The sequence below is a fragment of the Austrofundulus limnaeus genome, unplaced genomic scaffold (genome assembly GCF_001266775.1).
Source record: "Austrofundulus limnaeus strain Quisiro unplaced genomic scaffold, Austrofundulus_limnaeus-1.0 Scaffold1810, whole genome shotgun sequence".
Lineage (NCBI taxonomy): Eukaryota > Metazoa > Chordata > Actinopteri > Cyprinodontiformes > Rivulidae > Austrofundulus > Austrofundulus limnaeus.
Genome location: NW_013954212.1, coordinates 16,007 through 34,807, shown reverse-complemented (window position 1 = coordinate 34,807; position 18,801 = coordinate 16,007). Strand labels below are relative to the sequence as shown.

At 42.1% G+C, this 18,801-nt stretch overlaps 2 protein-coding genes across 2 annotated transcripts; both read right to left on the bottom strand.

Moving 5' to 3' along the window:
- Positions 1-210: 210 nt before the first annotated feature.
- On the bottom strand, positions 211-2,911 carry LOC106536422 (U4/U6 small nuclear ribonucleoprotein Prp31; the record flags this gene model as incomplete). The annotated part of the gene is given in 3 exon segments (XM_014033706.1): positions 211-271; positions 392-607; positions 2,753-2,911. Coding segments are annotated over 2 exon segments (277 nt in total), but the record flags the coding sequence as incomplete, so codon positions are not given.
- Positions 2,912-3,056: 145 nt separating this feature from the next.
- On the bottom strand, positions 3,057-17,692 carry LOC106536421 (uncharacterized; the record flags this gene model as incomplete). The annotated part of the gene is given in 10 exon segments (XM_014033705.1): positions 3,057-4,522; positions 7,521-7,605; positions 7,677-8,011; positions 8,392-8,525; positions 10,249-10,403; positions 10,496-16,319; positions 16,408-16,557; positions 17,144-17,265; positions 17,360-17,444; positions 17,544-17,692. Coding segments are annotated over 10 exon segments (7,170 nt in total), but the record flags the coding sequence as incomplete, so codon positions are not given.
- Positions 17,693-18,801: the final 1,109 nt, after the last annotated feature.

Genomic DNA, 18,801 nt, shown 5'->3' with positions numbered 1-18,801 from the left:
TGTTCGTACGAACCCTTTGTACGAACAAAAGTAAGAGAAATTTAGGATAAGAATACGAACATGTTCTTGCATGAGGCCCAATTAGAGTATTTAATTGTAACTAGATGTGAGGAACTTCTAATCATAACCAATAATCTTGAGTACAAACAGCAAAAATTGTTTTATGTAATAAATATTAACTGGGATGAATCTAAAACATATCAGACTCACCATCTGAGTTTTTACGTTGCTTTCCTATATATTCTGAGATTTTGTCCATGATCTCTGAAAACTTTAAAACACACAACAGGGTTAAAAAGGTCTTATTACAAATATCACCTCATTTTTTACCTTTATACTTTTATACAACTCAATATTATTTAAAACCTACAAAGCTTCCAATAAAACCAACCTGTTTGCTGTTGCGGAGCTTAGCGATGGATGCAACACTCTCAGCTTTACTGTAGTCCACTTCCATCTCCTCTGGAATGTCTTCCAGCCCTCCCTCCGCCCTTCCCTGGGGCCCCTCTCCATCACTTTCTCCTTCTTCGTCCTCTGGATACAACCCGTCCTCTCCTTCATCTCCAGCCTCCTCCAGGTCAGCCAGAAGCTCGTCTGCCAATGACATCTGCAGAGAGATGGAAAATATTTGGCACATAGGACAAATTCACAGAGGTGAAACATAAATAACCAATCAGAAATGGAGCATATGATCTAATTTACTACATCGCCAAATAAGACAAACTTATAGCATTAAAATACACAGCAGACTGAAAAGCTCAACCTGTTACCCATAAAGAATATAATTCCACAAAAGCTTCAGATCTGTATGAACCAACCTGGATCTTAATGTGTTTCCCCAGGTGCTGAGGCAATACTATGGTAGGACAAGTATTATTAAGTATGCTTCATTTTCCCTATCAAACCAGAAAACCATAAAAAGTTTGTTTGTGTCAGAAAAAACTATTAAACTATTTTTAAAAAATTAACCAACAGGAGAAAGTATCAGGATTCTGAGAAAATGTGCTTAATAAACTACATTATTTATTGAAATAAATCTCTTAATTCTATCAAACAAAAAGCGCTTCAGTGAAACGGATGTGAAAGGAGATAATTTTTCTACAAGAACATACACTCACCGGCCACTTTATTAGGTACACCTGTCCAACTGCTCATTAACACTTAATTTCTAATCAGCCAATCACATGGCGGCAACTCAGTGCATTTAGGCATGTAGACATGGTCAAGACAATCTCCTGCAGTTCAAACCGAGCATCAGTATGGGGAAGAAAGGTGATTTGAGTGCCTTTGAACGTGGCATGGTTGTTGGTGCCAGAAGGGCTGGTCTGAGTATTTCAGAAACTGCTGATCTACTGGGATTTTCACGCACAACCATCTCTAGGGTTTACAGAGAATGGTCCGAAAAAGAAAAAACATCCAGTGAGCGGCAGTCCTGTGGGCGGAAATGCCTTGTTGATGCCAGAGGTCAGAGGAGAATGGGCAGACTGGTTCGAGCTGATAGAAAGGCAACAGTGACTCAAATAACCACCTGTTACAACCAAGGTAGGCAGAAGAGCATCTCTGAACACACAACATGTCGAACTTTGAGGCAGATGGGCTTCAGCAGCAGAAGACCACACCGGGTGCCACTCCTTTCAGCTAAGAACAGGAAACTGAGGCTACAATTTGCACAAGCTCATCGAAATTGGACAAGAGAAGATTGGAAAAACGTTGCCTGGTCTGATGAGTCTCGATTTCTGCTGCGACATTCGGATGGTAGGGTCAGAATTTGGCGTCAACAACACGAAAGCATGGATCCATCCTGCCTTGTATCAACAGTTCAGGCTGGTGGTGGTGGTGTCATGGTGTGGGGAATCTTTTCTTGGCACTCTTTGGGCCCCTTGGTACCAATTGAGCATCGTTGCAACGCCACAGCCTACCTGAGTATTGTTGCTGACCATGTCCATCCCTTTATGACCACAATGTACCCAACATCTGATGGCTACTTTCAGCAGGATAATGCGCCATGTCATAAAGCTGGAATCATCTCAGACTGGTTTCTTGAACATGACAATGAGTTCACTGTACTCAAATGGCCTCCACAGTCACCAGATCTCAATCCAATAGAGCATCTTTGGGATGTGGTGGAACGGGAGATTCGCATCATGGATGTGCAGCCGACAAATCTGCGGCAACTGTGTGATGCCATCATGTCAATATGGACCAAAATCTCTGAGGAATGCTTCCAGCACCTTGTTGAATCTATGCCATGAAGAATTGAGGCAGTTCTGAAGGCAAAAGGGGGTCCAACACGTTACTAGCGTGGTGTACCTAATAAAGTGGCCGGTGAGTGTAGTCCTGAACATTCATACACTGCAAGAAAATGTCAAATGTTCTTCTACACACTTAATTTTACTGTTTTTCCAGTAATTTCGCAAATTAGTGAAACAAGTCAAATGTTCATAGGGTTCACACAAAAAATGCAATATTTTGCTTTGTAGGAAAAAAAAACACTTTTACCTCTTCATATATAACACACAGCATGCGAGAGAATTTAACACAACTTAGTAACAGTTAATTTCTTGTTTTAAATTTATTACCATTTAAACAACACTTTCAAAGATGTAGAACACAAACAACAAACAAACAAATAAATCTAAATACGTAAATGGAATCATTTTTACCAGAGTTTACACCGAGTCTGCGCTTAGCTAGCTAGCATAATAAACGTCTGTTGAACGTTACTCAGTTTATTTGAAATGTCTAAACTTACCTTTAAAGATTAAATGCCGGCCAATTGAATATTGATTATTAAAAATAAAGACTTCAGAAAACAATAAAGACTTATTATGCAGTTAAAATTGACGTTTCTGCCCTGGTTTGTTTGAGCTCTGATGGTTGCGTCGCGAACTAAATACGTCACGAGCATCGGTGAGCTTCCAAAGCCTTCTGGGAAATGAAGTCAGTATAATTCAAACCGATTCTGAGGTTCAACACGGAATTTTATTTTATTTTATTTTTAAAAAATTCTCCTCAAAACCCTGCGTTTACTATCATGAAAAAGTTCAAAAGAGAGGTTCACAATTTTAGCTTTTATTTCCCCTTGTTTGTACATCACCCCCTTTGAAAATCATTTTCAAACATTACTTTTTTTAAACCAACATTTAAACAGACTAAACAGACAAGCTGGGCCTCTGCTGCATGATCAACTGGTAATAGTATAAAAAAAATCAACAAAGGACTTAAATATCAGAAATGCAAACAAATGGAACTAATTTACTCATGAAAAACTTCGATTCGTGGCGCTAAGCTACATTTAACCTTTATCAAACAAACAAACAAACAAACAAACAAACAAACAAACAAACAAACAAACAAACAAACAAACAAACAAAAAAGGAGATAAGTTGGCTGAAAATTATTTGACTTTGGGAAAAATATTTAAACATTACAGGACATATTTCCATACAGTAAAGTTTGCCAGAAATTAACAAATAAAATTATAGAAAATACATTTTTTTTCCAGCAATCAAGATGTTTGGGGAAAATATTTTATTTGTTATGAAGATTTTAGAGAACTTAGGCGCATTCCATCCCAAACAATTTATAGCTCATAAATGTAAACAGCACTAAAGCAAATAAATAAATAAATAAATAAATAAATAAATAAATAAATAAAATTAATTACATGACTTTGCATAAATAATTACAATAGTGTAAGAAAAAAGTTTTACCCTAAATTTAAGCTTAAAGAAATAGTTGAGTGTGTAGACCAAGAATTCATCTTAAATAAAAGTTCTAAAATAATATCGTTTACACTTCTATCATGAGTTTTGTACAAATGCTAAGGAAAATTTTCAAACACAGGAGTCAAATTGCTGCCTACAAGAACAGCGAACTGACTGCAAAGGAAAATGTCCAGACGGGAATCAATCCAAGCATTTACAGAGACAGATGAACGACTGAGGAAAGTGCATTCTCCACATAAAAAGTATTCAACAGAATGAAGCAGGGAAAAATAAATAATAAAAATAGAAGGTAAGCTGGTACAGCAAGACTCCCACTGCATAGCTGACAAATTAGTTTCAGATTTTACAAAGCTCCAGGTTCTTCTTTTCACAGCATTTGTTGTCTTTTCCAAAGACGTCTGTTGCCAAAGGACTACAAATAAACTCTGTAAACAGCGGCAGGCGGGAGCTCAGCATCGTCGTACAAAATCCTGTCTCTGGTAAAATCCGGAATGTGTCCAGCATTTTTTTTTTTTTTTAGAATCGGAGTCTCATTCTTTCCGTTGCCTTTTTTTTTCTTCAATAAAAAAATATCTTTTCTGGGTGAATGGCTGGTTGTCGGATAAATTCATTGGCCACTCGGCGAGGGTTCATCTCTGGCGGTTCCTGTAACGATGTTTAACGTCACACCATATGGGGGTCGTCAGCGGGGCTGACGGTGAAGCGCGATGACGTCACAGGATTGGCTCCCACTGGTGACCTTGGCTTGAATGAAAACTCTTCTTTCCTTTTTGAGTCTTTGTTTTTGCTCGGCCCTAATGAAAAAAAAGTCTCATCAGTTAAAACTGTTGGATTAGTGAGAAATGTGTAATTTATTGTTTTATTGTTGTCCCACCCCCAAAAATGTTGCTTCATTTTAATGTTTGGTAGATTATTTCTTTATATAACTATTTTTCTTGGCAACAATTGGCGGGACCTAGAGTTACCAGAAGCTCAAAACCAGTGTCAATGGCAACAGCAGAAGAAGCTGCTTGACAGAGAGGTGGAGGCCTCCGTTTTCAGTTGTCCCCCTCCTACAGTGCTGCTATTGCCAGTATCACTCCACCCCCTGTTAACAATAGGTGCTAATTAGGTGACAACGATAGCCATGTGATGTGAGTATCAGTCACATGGAGGCAGGGCTTAAAAGCCTGAATTTTGCCTGAAACTCTCAGACTGAAGAAGTCTCTTGGAGAAGAGACGAAACGTTTCATTAAAGAACCCGTCCAGAGGACCTATACAGTTTTTTTTTTCTTTTTGCTTGACAGAGAATTTGGGTAATTTTTCACGTGCACAACCCACATAGTACTCAGCTCTACTGCTCACCCCACAAATACATGTTCTTTACAAATGTAGCACCATTTAAAAGGAAAGTTTACAGGCTTTCCAACAATATAGTATTGCCAAGAAGCATTGTTACAACAAAGAAATAATCTACCAAACACAAACATCCTTATTTTATGTGCAAAGTTTTTATGACCAGGAAACACATACTGTAGCTTCAGGACCGTTCAAACAAAAAAAAAAAAACAAGACAAAATATATTCTAAGAATCCACATAGAGTTGCAAGAAAAATAAAGCAGCCTCTGACAGTTTTAGAGTTTTACATGGAATGAAAATAAGTTTGATCTGATCTTCACCACGTCCTAAAATGATTTAAATCTTACTTCAAGAAGCAGGTGCTGCTGCTCATCAATCTGGAAAAGGTTAAAAATCATTTCCAAACAATTTGGAGTCCATCTTTTTACAGAGAGAAAGATCATTCACAGGTAAATTCACCCTGAAGCTCAGACTGTGAAATGCTCAGAGAAACTGAAAAATAGAAACTATGCAAGATGGGATAATTAGAAAAGGGCTGATAGGGCTTGTTTGGAAGAGAGGCAGGAGGGGGAAAAAAACCCTCTAAATTATCCCAAACAGCAGCAAATCCACAACAGAACATTTAGACTTGAATCATTTTAGAACCAGGTCATTTTTTATGAAGTCCTGATATGTAAAACCCTAGATGTGAAAGAGGGTGGACTTTCAAAACAGAAAAGTTTGAGTTAAAAATAACTTAAATAAAAACAGATTCATCTCTTCGAGTCTTGACATCTCAACTCCAAAAGGCTTCAAAACATCATGAAAATATCTAATTTTAGTGAGTCTGTTGACATAAAAAAGTCTGATCACCAGTTTTTGTTATGCTGTGAAACAAGGAGTCGAATGTTAAAGAGGGAGAGGAAGTAAAAAGCCAGAGGCTTAAAATGTGTTTGGGGAGACACGGTTTAGGACACGTTTTGTCGAGTGCAGGATTACTGTCCCCTCCTCGCTCTGATCCACACGTCACAGAGCCAAGCAGGGCAATTCCAGCAGTTTAAATTTGGCTGCTTATTCTGAGGAGAGATGGTTGAAATGAAGGTTTTCTGTTTTGGGGACGAGTTAGTGGTCGTCGTCGGTCACCTCAAACTGGAAACTAACAAAACAAAAGTGAAAAAAAATGCGCATCACCCAGAGTTTAAACTCAGTGGCAGATACAACCATGTTCAATGTCTGAACGTTTCATATAATTCTGCACACAGGTTTATATAGTAAAACTGTCAAAGCCTAAGTTTAAACTTAGATCATGCAATTTGTTGAGTATGACTCTCAGCTACTATAAAACTGACTGATTCATCATCATTTTTGTTTTTTCTGGTTTCAGTTGGATAAGCAGCCTCCCTGCTTAAACACAAAGTAGGTGTACTTTAATTGATTGTTTTCTGAAAGTTTTACTGAAATCTTTCAACTAGTTAATGCCGATATTTTGAACAAAGACCTCATGCAATCTGTTAGAGCTCAAAGTATAAGTTGGAGCTAAATCTCAGCTACTTTAATTTAAGCGTAATATCTGTAAAAATAAAGCCTAGGTGTAAATTTAGACTGGAAGACTCTCTCCACCTCTCCTGCTCCATCCAATCACCGCGTCATGCTCCCAGCTGCAGTCAATCAGCGTCAGATCCTCGCCTCACCATACCATTCATCTCACAGGTATCTAGGTCCAAAGGCCCAGCACCCAAGGATCAGTCTGCTCTCAAAACGCGTTCAACTAGTGATGGGCAAATTAAGCTTTTCTGAAGCACTGAAGCTTGCTTTGAAAAAGGGTTCATTACTCAAACTAAGCTTTTCAACACAGTCTTCTTTGGCTCTATCTTGTGGCCAAAAGTATGAAAAGCCACTTCAAACAACACAAAGTGAAGCACTTCATCATGATGGAGTTGACAGCTGTATAAGAGATGTTTCTGTTAGATATCAGGTTGTCATTGTGCTGCTTTGAACTTCTTTTTTGTAGGTGAGAGAATAAAGTTACTGTTTATGGTTTATTGTACCTAATCTTAAAGTGTGTCTGTTCTTTTATACTGGATTATTTCAAGGTCAAGATCTTTATAAATTTTCATCTAAAAACAAAATAAATTCTATACACAACAACAAAAGTTCAATCATATTTAAATTTGTAACGTGTAACGAGGTGTTAAATCTTAATGTAAAGAAGTAAAAGCACCATTTTTATGTTTTGAATGTAACAAAATTAAAATAAAAGTTGTGATTTAAACAAATACTATCTTAAGTCCTGTAACAAAGTAAATGTACTTAGTTACTATGCGCCTCTGCTGAATTGGGTTTAGACCAGAAGTTAATCAGTCGTAGATGTAAACCAAAAGATCACTTTCTGAAAGTTTCATTAAAAAGTGGTTCAAGAGATATTTTGCTAACAGAGTATACAGCTGTTCTCCTGCATCTTGTCATTAACTCACCAAGAAGGTCCACCTTGCTGCTTTTCACAAACACAGCAGATGGACTCGTAGGAGCTGGTGAGCTCAACTCGTTGGTTGGAGTTTCCTGTTGTAGAAAAGATCAGCATCATTTTAATGTAAACAACTCTTCAATGCATCATACAGTATTTATAATACCTGATCAAAGAGATAGATGGTGACATCATCAAAGAAGGACACGTTCCGTCCTCGATCCCGCTCTCTGTCCAGCGGTTCTTTGGGTGATTTCAGCAGACTCCTCAGCCCGATGCGTTTGTCCACGTCGGTCTCTGTGATGACAATCACCCTGCGGGAGCCTTCGTCCTCTTGCTCCTCCTCCTCTTCCTCATCCTGGTCGCTTCCTGACGATAGGCCTCTTCGTCTTCCGATGCGGTTTCCGATGGCCCCGGTCCCAAATCCAGCTTTGCCGCTCGGGGTAAGAGGGAGATTCAGAGCAAGAGGGGGGAGTGCGAGAGATAGACGGGCGAGCTTAGCTATAAAAATAAACAGTGAGAAGAGGTGTTGGACATAATTTGTGTAAAAAGGCCTTATGATTTATAATTTTTTTCCTGACCCATGAACCAAGAAGTGTAATCATTTTCAATTTGTTTTTTAAAGTTGAACACTGAATTAATTTCATAGACAGTTTGATGTTACCTTCCCTCATTTATTAGGCGTTAAAACTCTACTGCATGGGCGGAGCTAGACGTTTTTGGAAGGGGTGGCACAAAGGTGGCACAGGTATTATTTAGGGAGGCAGTGGCACATACATGTATAAATAAAGAAAATTAACCTAGATTTGCAAATACAAGATGGCCACCACAGCCAATTTCAAATGAAAAAAGACATATTGAGCTAAAATCTGTTGTTCTACCTTTCATTGTCTGGTTAGCTGCAGGTTGAGATGTGGTTATCTCAGGTTGTTCAAGCACAGTGAGGGGCTCAGGTTTAGTTTGATCAAACTCTCTGGGTGGCTGATTGTTGGAGTCAGCCTCCTGATCCTCTTGGCTGAAATAAAGAAAAATGATGTTTACAAAATTTACATTATTTGTCAACGTGTGACTCTTTGGAGTTATCAGTAGTCATTATCTCACCTGCTACAGACAGCATCTGAGTCAATTTAGAGAATTGGGGCAGAAGTTTTAACAGGGTAGACAAGCTGTTGCTCTTCTGAACATATTTTTGCGATCTAAAAACAATTTCAATCTCAAAAATCTCACACTGTTTCAGAAGAATGCTATTCTTTAAACACTTACACGGCCATCAGTTCTGCATTACATGATTACATGTTCATCTATGGTTATTAGCACTGAAGGCAAATCAAAACGGTTTCAACATGAAACATTTTAGCTGTTTGATGCAGCTTTATTGCTGTAAGAAACAAACAAATGAACTGTGAGAACATTTAGGTCAGATTAGAGTTGTTTTCCTATGGTATTTGAAATTTGTTTGGGATCCGAGCCCATTCTGACTATCCATTAGCTTGTCTTTTTCTCTTTTGAAATGTCTACCTGAACAATTTCTGCTGCAGGTAAGATAATGACCTCTGTTAAAAACTCTAAAGAACACTAAATTAAAAAAACAAACAAACAAAACTTTTATTTTAATAAGTTCTGTGGGATAAAATGATGGGATGTCGTAACTTGTCCACAGCTTTCAAATAAACAACGGCAGTAAATGTCAGGTTTATTCTACTAATTCACACCTGATGATTCAGACTGTGGCATTAAAGGAGATATATCATGCTTTTAAATCCTTCCTTTTCAGGTTTAAATCATTCAGTTGGGGTCTATAGAAAGTGGACCTGCAATGCTTTGGTCTGAATTTCTCCTTATTGTAACTCCACATGCCCCTCTTTCACTCCTGTTCTGAGCTACGTCACTTTAGTGCAGTGTCTTTAAATGCAAACAAGACATTTCACACACTGCCTTCTCCACCCTGTTCAGCCATTTTTGTATTTTGAGAAAAACATTTTATTTACAAATAATTAAAAGATGTCAACAGGAGAAGACTTGTCCATCCAGCCTCACAGGTTGAAGCCAGAGTCTGACCCAGAGCCAGAGGAGAATGATGACACCACTAATTCACAAAATTGGTAAGCCTGATGTTTGTTAAGAAGTTCCACAGCGAATATTGTGATGTAATTGTTCAGAAAATATAATAGACATTGGTGGATTGAAAAATATGATCCCAATAGAATATAAAGATATCGACACAGCACCAGGAGACAAACTTAAACTCTTCTGCATTCCTAGAGACTCCAAGTACAACAACATGCATTTAACAGCTAGAAAGGGGGATTTTGCATGATATCTTTGTGGTGATTATTGCAGAGAAAAAATAAAACAACATGAGTTTGAACAATTTTGCTGTATCCATTTTCTACAAAATAAATAAATTCTGAAGAAAATCTAACAGGATTTCTAAAAACAGCATCTTCAACTGGTCTAACCTTCACCTCGTGTGGAAGTTTTTATTCTAATGTGTGTGATCATGAATGAAAACACCGAAAATCATTGTTCAGATTTGGCACTAACCTGTATACTCAATTCATGACATCAAACAAATATCCTGCACCATTAATCAAGAGTTTAAATAGAATTATAACACAGGTGTCTACTAAGATAAGCATAAAGTGATGTCATTGTGAGCTAGACAAGTTAAAAATCCCCTGGCCCAACTTTATATGAAGATTTGAGGTTGATTATTTGGCCACTTTCAGCCTCTGTACCTCTCATCTTCTGTTTGCTCTTTCGGCTCACAGCTGCTTTCTGTGATGTTTTCCCCCCAGGGCCGGAGCGTAACAGTCTCCTTCACGTCGTCACCCCAAAGAACGTTTGTTTTCACGTTTTCGCTGAGGGAGAACTGCAGCCTCTCCTCGCACACCTGAAGCATTAAAGTCAAACCAAAATTAAAGGAAAGGTCACGCAGGAAGCAGCTCTATGCTAGCTGAGAGAATTGCGAGTGGACGCACTCACCTGCATCCTCAGGCCGTTTTTGGTCGTCATCTTGGAAAGACACCCCTGGTCTTTAACTTCAGGTGATCTCTGCTCATCATTCCTCTCTTCTGGTGACGACAGATTGTCTTGGGAATCCATGATCTCTGTTTTATAAGATTCCGCCACCTGATTCGACTCATCAGAGATCTCTTCTGCTTTTAAATCCACCCCGCTTCCCTCGGGGGAAGACCATATTTCATCGCCTGATTCGGTTTCACCTGCGCCCTTCTGATCAGGGCTTTTCTTCAAAGACTCCAGGAGCTCAAGGTTTCCAAAGAAAAGCTCCCCCAAAGTTTCCTCCTCGTCCCCAGAGATGCAGCAGAGCTGCTCCAGTTTCTCAAAATCCTCCAGCGGTTCCTCGTCCAAATCTTTCCACTCTGAAATCAACAACTCAGGGATGTTTTTCAGCACATTCGGGGCTGTGGAAGGAACTGCAGGAGAAGTTCTCTGTGAAAAGTTACCATGATGATCCTGACTTTCTATGTCTGATGTAAAGTTGTTATCATCTGTAAGTATTATGTGCACAGAGGTGAGGCTCAGATTGGCCGAGATCCCTTTATTCTGAGTTGCAGCGGGTGGTAAATCTTGCGGGGGCTGCTCTGAGACGTCTGCATTGTCGGGTGGTGAAATATACGACTCTGTCTCAGAGCTGGTGTTAAAGTCTTCTAGATTAATGTGAGTAATAAAGTCCTCTGCTTCTATAACAGAGGGTGGTGGGCTGGGAAAAGAGTCATCTAAACTTTCCAGTTTATCGTCTTGTACGTCGAGATCTATGCTCCGAGGTGGACTTGGAAAATCCACCGAACTGAAATTGTCCATCTCTGGATATGACTGATCTGCGTCTTTCAGTGCTTCAAAGGTAATGGGACTAAATGGCATTTCTCTGTAGTCCTCATCGACTCTTTGCACTCGTTCTTCGGTGTATTGCTGAGTGAACCACTGTCTGATTTCTGCTTCTGGTTTGAAGCCTGCTTTGTCATTCTCCTGGTCTGAGAAGTTTGTGTGAGGAGCTTCGGTGATGCTGATGGATGTGTTTGAGCTTTTGTTCTGTACAGCATGGCTGAGGTCGTGCACAGCTGTCTGGTCCTCTCTGAGCTGATTCTGAGGCCATCTGTTAAAGTTTTGATTCTCCTCCATGTCTCCTTCCAGGCGTGAGGAAGCCAGCCTGTCTCCTTTCACAAATGATTCATCATCTGGGATTTCTACGTTTTCTACTTCGATATCGGACCTCATTCTCTTTGCCTTTCTCTTGAAACTGTCAATCTCCTCCAAAGTTTCAAGGTTTTCCTCCTGCTGTACGTCCTCCTGTGGTTGGTTGACTGAACCATCAGAGACCCACATGTCCCTCACAGTTAGATTGTCACTCAGTGTTTCATTGGTCCAGGTTTCTTCACAGTCCTCCAACGCAGCAGGGTGAGGCTCACTTCCTGCAAGCTCATCATTTTCTTCAGTTTCCCAGTTCAGTTCACCGATGATTGAGCTCTCCCTCTTCTGCCACTCCTTATTTCCAGAGAAAAACTCAGATCTCAGTTCGACTTCTTGGCACCTCTTCTCAGGGGAAGCCCACTGGTTATTTTGGTCAGGCCATATGTGCTGAGCCAAGCGGTGGCAGTCGAGTTCCCCTGTAACAACTCCAGATCCTGGTGTTTCCTCATCCTCCTCCAGAGCGCTCCACCACTCCTCGGACATCACATCCAGCTGCCCACACAAATTGTTACTCATATTTTTATTAGAATCATTAACACTTGTGTCTCTGCTCTCCGGAGGTTTTTCCTTCAGGTCTTTTTGATGTGTCTCCACCAGGACCTCCTCAAAATCTTCTCTCTGGTCTGAGCAGAGCAGGTTTCTCAGGCCCAGCTCATTGTGGTCCAGACCAGCCCTCTCTTCGGTGCCCTGCTGGGGCTTCATGTCATCTTTTGTCAGAGTTTCATCTCTCGATCTGCCCTCAGAGCTTTGAACATCACAGATTTTGGTTAACCTGGATTTCGTGGATTTTGGTGCATTCAGGACATTCTCTGTCTCTGGAACACTTGTGCCGTCTTTTGAAATGATTAAACCACTCGTCTCTGCAGGGCTCTTAGAATGCAGGTTTAAGTTGCTCCCCTCTGAGTATTTGTAATCTGTTATTTTAGAAATTATGCCAGCCGTGTAGTGGCTGTCTATCACAAACGCACCACTGTGCGACAAAGCTTTCAGAGGCTCATCGTCTAGTTTGGAAAACAACTTATCGATGAAGTCAACGCAGTCCTTGACCTCAAGATCGTCACACAGCAGGGTTGATCTGTTGCTCTCGTTGTGAAAAATGCCAGAATCATCTCTTTGTGTGGACTTCAGCCCTTTGTTCAGAGTATCTTTCTCAGTGCCTGAGTGAGATCTGTCATTTGTGTCCATGTTGTCACAAATATTAACAGTTCTTTCCTTTCCAGTTCTCGTTTCATTACACAAAGCATGCAAACTGTTCCGTAACGGGCTCTTCTCGCTCGCCTCTCCCTCCTCCTCTGTGTTCTCCTCTATCTCTGTCAGTGTCCCGCGCTCGCCGCCACGCCCGCCACTTGTCCTGGAGGCAAGGCCATCGCCATTGCTCCTCCTGCTTGTTCCATCACCCTCCCAGTCGCTGTCCGAGAAATAGGCGGAGTCTCGATGAGGCGTTTCATTTCCCAGAGCCCGCCACCCGCTTCCTCCGCCTCCTGTCCACGAGTCGCTGGGCGTGAGGGCGTCTGCTGAGCTGGAGGTCAGGGGCGACAGGACCGAGTCGGTGGGGGTGAGGAGTGAAACATCAAAGGACGGATTCCACTCTGGAGTGCTTGGACTGGCTGAAAATGTGGGTTCTTTTTCGGTGATATGATTGTGTTTTACTTTATTACCGGTTTCAAAATCCACACTTTTAGAGCTCTCTAAATTTGAGGTATGATCCTGCTGCACACCATCACACTTTCCTTCAGATCTGGCCTGCAGGTTATCTTTCATTATGTCACCATTCTCTACCACAGCAGCAGTCTCAGTTTTATTTATAACAAGAGGGTTGTTCTCGTGCAGCATCACATTTTTGGACTCGGTTCCACTCTCAGTAGATTCAGAAGGAGACAGATCTGTTAGATCGCCTCTAGCAGGTAAGGCAGGTCCGTCTGAGCACTCCTCCTCCTTCTCCTCCTCCTCTTCTTTCTGACACTCCAGTGTCTGATTGTGTAACAAACCATTTTTGGGCATTATTTCTGAAAACACAAATTCATCGGACTGGCAGTGATCAGCATTGTTTCCTTGGCTTTCTAGTTTCAGAGGCTGATTATTTGATCCTATGTGGAGTTTGGGGATCTCGGGTCTGATGGAAACTTTGACCTCGCTCTTTTTAGCTCGTTTGGTCACTTGGGCGTAAATGGCCTCGGTTTGTGTGTCATCTTTGCCCTTGTTGGCTGCCCGTACGGAGCTCTCCGTCTGAAACCGGATGGTCTGAGCAGAGTCAGGGTCAAAGCACAGGGACTCGTACTCGGGGGACAGTGGTGTCGGGGAGGTGGGAGGATCTGATTCCATCCTGTTTGTGGCAGCGGTTTGTCTCGATATGATTTCAGTCAAAAAGGTTTCTGCTGACTGGATCTCTTTTAGGAACTCCTCCCTTGTCATTTCAGTTTTCTGTGGCTTCTGAATTTCAGATTCCTGCTTCTCGACAGCGATCTCCGCAAGGAGAGATCGGGATCTCCGTATACCTTTGGTGCTGGTTTCCTCAGCCTCTCTGCCGGGGCTGCAGACATAGTGCTGCAACCTGGAACCTGAAGGATAGAGGTACTTTACTGAATCACTTTCTGATTCGTCTGTGTCCATCCTCTCTGTGTCGACCTCTGTGAGAAAAAGATCTTTCTGGAATGATTCATCTGGTATTACACCGTCCTCCTTGGCTCCTGTCCTGTTGATGTGCTTTTCTTGTCCCCAAGACTGTCCTGCTGAGCTGAGCTCTGTGATCAATGACTGGGAGCGGCGCATCCCTTTGCTGGGCAGCACAAAATTTGCCCATCTCTCTCCGTCTCTTTTCTCCTCCTCTTCCTCCTCCTCCTCTGATTTGGCCTCTGTCACACTTGATATCTCTGTCAGAAACAGATGCATCGGAGACTTTTTCGCGGCCGCGACATGCTCCGCCTGAAGTTCAGCGTCTTCCCTCCAAATGGCCGGCAGGATGGTGTCGAGGCGGGACTGGGTCCTTTTCATTCCCCGTGAGAAAAGCTCTGCGGTGGCTGGGTCTGCATCTTCAGACAGGCTGGAGTGAGTGACCGTCGTCCCGCTGCCAGGTCTCTCGGGGGACGTGAAAGGGGAGTCGTCCTCGTCTGAGTATGTGGGACTTGATGAAGACTGCCTGTCGATCTGGATGTTTGTTTGCTGAGGGTGAGGTGGGTTTTGATAAATAGCGCGCAGTGGGTTTTCTCTACGAATAGGAGAGTCAAAGTCTTTTGCCCGGGAGTGTGATGCTTCTTTGGAGGGGTGTGATGACGCTGCATGCCTGCTGTTGTTCTCAGACGTGTCACAGTATAGTTGGTCTCTGCTGGGTCTCTGCATCTGTGGTCTGGCATATCTGGTGTCTGTGCTGTAGCTGGGGAGACTTCGTTGAGATTTGGCGTGAGGAGGAAGAGGAGGAGGACACATTTGAGGGTAGATTGGATGGCTTGATGGGGGAATGGAAGGGGAGAGAGACGGGGAGGGCGGCAGAGTCTGTCGAGTCCGATGGAGGCCGAGGTGATCAAGGGTAGAAGGTGGGCAGGAGCTTGTGTGATGGGGGTCTGTTTCGATTTTGCCACCGACGGTATAGTGAGGAAGTCCTCTGTAGCCGAGAGGCGGGGCGGGGAGGGGACGGGAGTGAAGGTGGTTGGATGAAGACACGGACATTGAACGAGGCTTGGGAGGGAGAAGCGGGGCTTGAAACGTTGCCGAGCACTTTTTATCCGCTCCGTTGTGCTTTTTATTCACCACTTCATCGTCGTCCCCCAAGTCCACCACGGAGAAGTCCGTCACTCTGCTTGAAGTGTCCCTGAACTCTGCCACGCCGGTGTTCGGCACTTGGAGCTGAACCTCGTTCGATCTGACCGTGTAGAGTGTCTTTTCAGTCTTCTCGGAAGAACAATAAGGGACTCGCTCTTTTCCCAGCATTCCACTGCGAATCTCCACAAGCTCCACGTCTCCCGGACAGACTGAATCGGACAGTAAAGACGTCTTTGACCTGCCTTTAAGTGTCGGCGACTTGTCTTGGGGCGTGTGCTCCTCCAGTCGGATGTAGTACTCGCTGGCGAGTGAGGGGCTGCGGGCACTGATCACTGGCACAACAGTGGGTGTGTCCAAGTTCTGTCTGTGGTTATTGTTCACAGTAGGGATTTGCTGAGGAGGAGGAAGAGGTTTGTAGCCTCGTCTGGCGTGAGCTTTCTCCCAGAAATACTCAAAGTTTAAGCCTTTGCTAGTTTCCGTAACAGTCAGGATGTCGTCCAGTTCAGACGAGGATGGGGTGATGCAGTTCCCCACCGGGTCCAGCAGAGGGTAGGAGTTGTCTCTGCCGTCCCTGCCAAACTCTCTGTCCCGATGCCGTTCATTCGCTGTGGTCTGAAAGGCAGGTGGACGGAGGAGATTCCAGCGTCTTTCAAATGATTCCTCGCTCTCCCCTCTCCTTCCTCTGCCCTCTTCATACTCCTCGTCCTCTTCGTCCTCCTCCCCGACACTCCTCCTTGCCAGTCCTCGCTCAGCAGCAAGGAGGGAAGACAGGAGGAGGGATATTTCAGGGACGGATGGTCGCTGTGATGGGGGAAGCCAGCAGGACTGCATGATTTCATACCTGACAAAAAAAATTCACAATAAGTCTGATAAAACAGATTTATATAACTTTAGGTTACAATGATACAGTTAATAAAAAAGGTACTAACCAGTAATCTGCATGAGAGAGTTTTAGTCTGGGCTGGGCCAGCGTGATCTGTCGCTCCCTGATGACAAAAGTGAGCACCTCTTCATCGCTCAGGTGTCTGTGGGGTTGAGCACCAAACTCAAACAACTCCCATATCACCACCCCTAATGACCTGTCAGAAAAACACAAAAAATATTAGAAGACCAATAATAACCAAGAAGTTCAAACTATGTGTAACCTTTAAAAAAATCATATAAACAAGCTTTTAATTTTGTTGGTTAAGGTATGGACCCTGAGTTTTTATAGGGCATATATAGGGCAATCACACAGATTTTTCAAATCTCACGGATCTTTTCAAAAAATTAACTTCAAGTTTATTTCACATCTCAGAGCCTGTAGTACATAAAAAATAAATACAACAATAAATAAAACTAAAAAAAATGAATCTCCCAACCTGCTCTGCCACTATGGTAGAAATAAACTAAAAATAAATCTCCACCTCTCCCCATCCTCCTACCCTGCTCTTCTACGCCTCATGTTCTGGCCTTCCCCACGGCCAACAGCCCTCTTGCAACCCCAACACCAGATTTTTTGTGAAAATTATAGATTTTTGAGGGTTATTATACAGGCAAATGTCTGAAGGGGTTTTCATATATTGGATAATCGCCTGTCATTTCAGCATGATTGTACACAATACTGGAAACCAAACAAAACAGAATTTACTAAATCAGTGTTTTCTTCATGAGTTTGTGACTTACCACACATTGCTGGTTTTAGTTTGGTCGGTGACAATCAGAGAGCCTCTGTACTCCTCCAGCAGCTCGGGAGCAATCCACCGCAGAGGGATCCACAGCTTGTCAGGAGTCAGGTAATAATCCTCCTGTAGAAGAATATAATGAAACAAGATGGGAAGTAGCACAAACACACTTTCTCTTTATTAGGTTTATTTTTCAGAGGAGCACAAACTCAGGTACCTTATAATGATTGTGTGAGAGGCCATAGTCACCTATCCTGACAGTAAGGTCAGATGTCAGGAGGCAGTTTCTTAAAGCCAAATCACTGATAGGAAATAATAATAATAAAATAAAGATTAAAAATCCTTGAATTATTGAGTTGGGTTGAAACATAAAAACAGGTGAAATAAGACTCAGGACTGACCTGTGGATGTAGTTGTTTTCATGAAGGTGCAGCAGACCCGAGGTGATCTCAAAGGCCATTCTCTGGAGAGTCAAGAGGTCCCTGGTTGGCAGGTCTGGAGTCATCCCATCTGACTTACGCTGGGCTCGCAGATACCTCTTCAAGTCACCCTAAGTTGTAAATTCACATACACACATGTGGTAAAAATGACATTCCTTCCAACATTTATCTATGACGAACTACTTCCACAACTCTCCTCCATAAACTGGACACACTTTGTCATGCATGCAGCCATTTAATTTGTCACTGGAGCTTCCTTCAGCACCCATCACTGCACTCTGTATTCCCTGGTGAACTGGTCCTCTCTTCACTCCCACAAACAAACAAACTGGTTTCTGTTGATCTATAAAACCTCATCCTACCTCTGCTCATTACTCAATATCCATAGCAATGTTTGTACCTGCTGCTCCAGCAAGTACATTAATCTTTCTATACCCAAAGCACGCACCTCCTTTAGCTGTTTCTCATTTCAGTTTTCTGCTGTTAATGATTGGAATCAGCTGCAAAAAACCCTACATCTTACTTCTTTTGTCCCATTTGCATTGTTTAAAAACACAGCAAGAGCATCGCATGATGACGGCTGCACATGCTTTTAGCAATTTCCACTTCAGTCTCCGTTGTCACTCATTTGTATCGTGAACCTGTCATTGTTCTTTGTTAACTTCTCACGTGGTCTGCACTATTTGAGGTTTGTTTATTGTCCGTCTTGTGCTTTCCTTTTCCTGTATTTGCTGCCTCTTGGCCAGGGCGTCATTATAAATGAGCTGACTAACCTGGTTAAATAAAGACATTCCAACAATCTATCTGTCCATGTTTAAACAAAGGGTGAATCAACCGCAGCTTGAACATAAACATGTCTGTGTTTTGTGCTCTCCTTGTAGAGCAAAGCTAAAGATATACTTCTGCAGCAAATGCATTCATTTATTTTAGGTGTTTTCCACTAAAGAGCATTGAAAATAGCTGGGGAATTAGTAATGAGCTTTTTATTATTCATCTATGTTGCACAGCAACAAAACAAGGATAAAAAACATTTTAAAAAATATGTGTGAGGAAAGGACGAAGGGAGATTATTTTCAGACAGCCTGCAGGCCAGCTGAGAGGACTCCAGTGTCGATTCACTTCTCTCACTTAGTTGTAATCGATCTGTTTGTGTCTTTGTTTGACCTGAGAGTCCACTCATAAGATTTTCTCATCAGTCACTGCTGAGAAACATAAACAA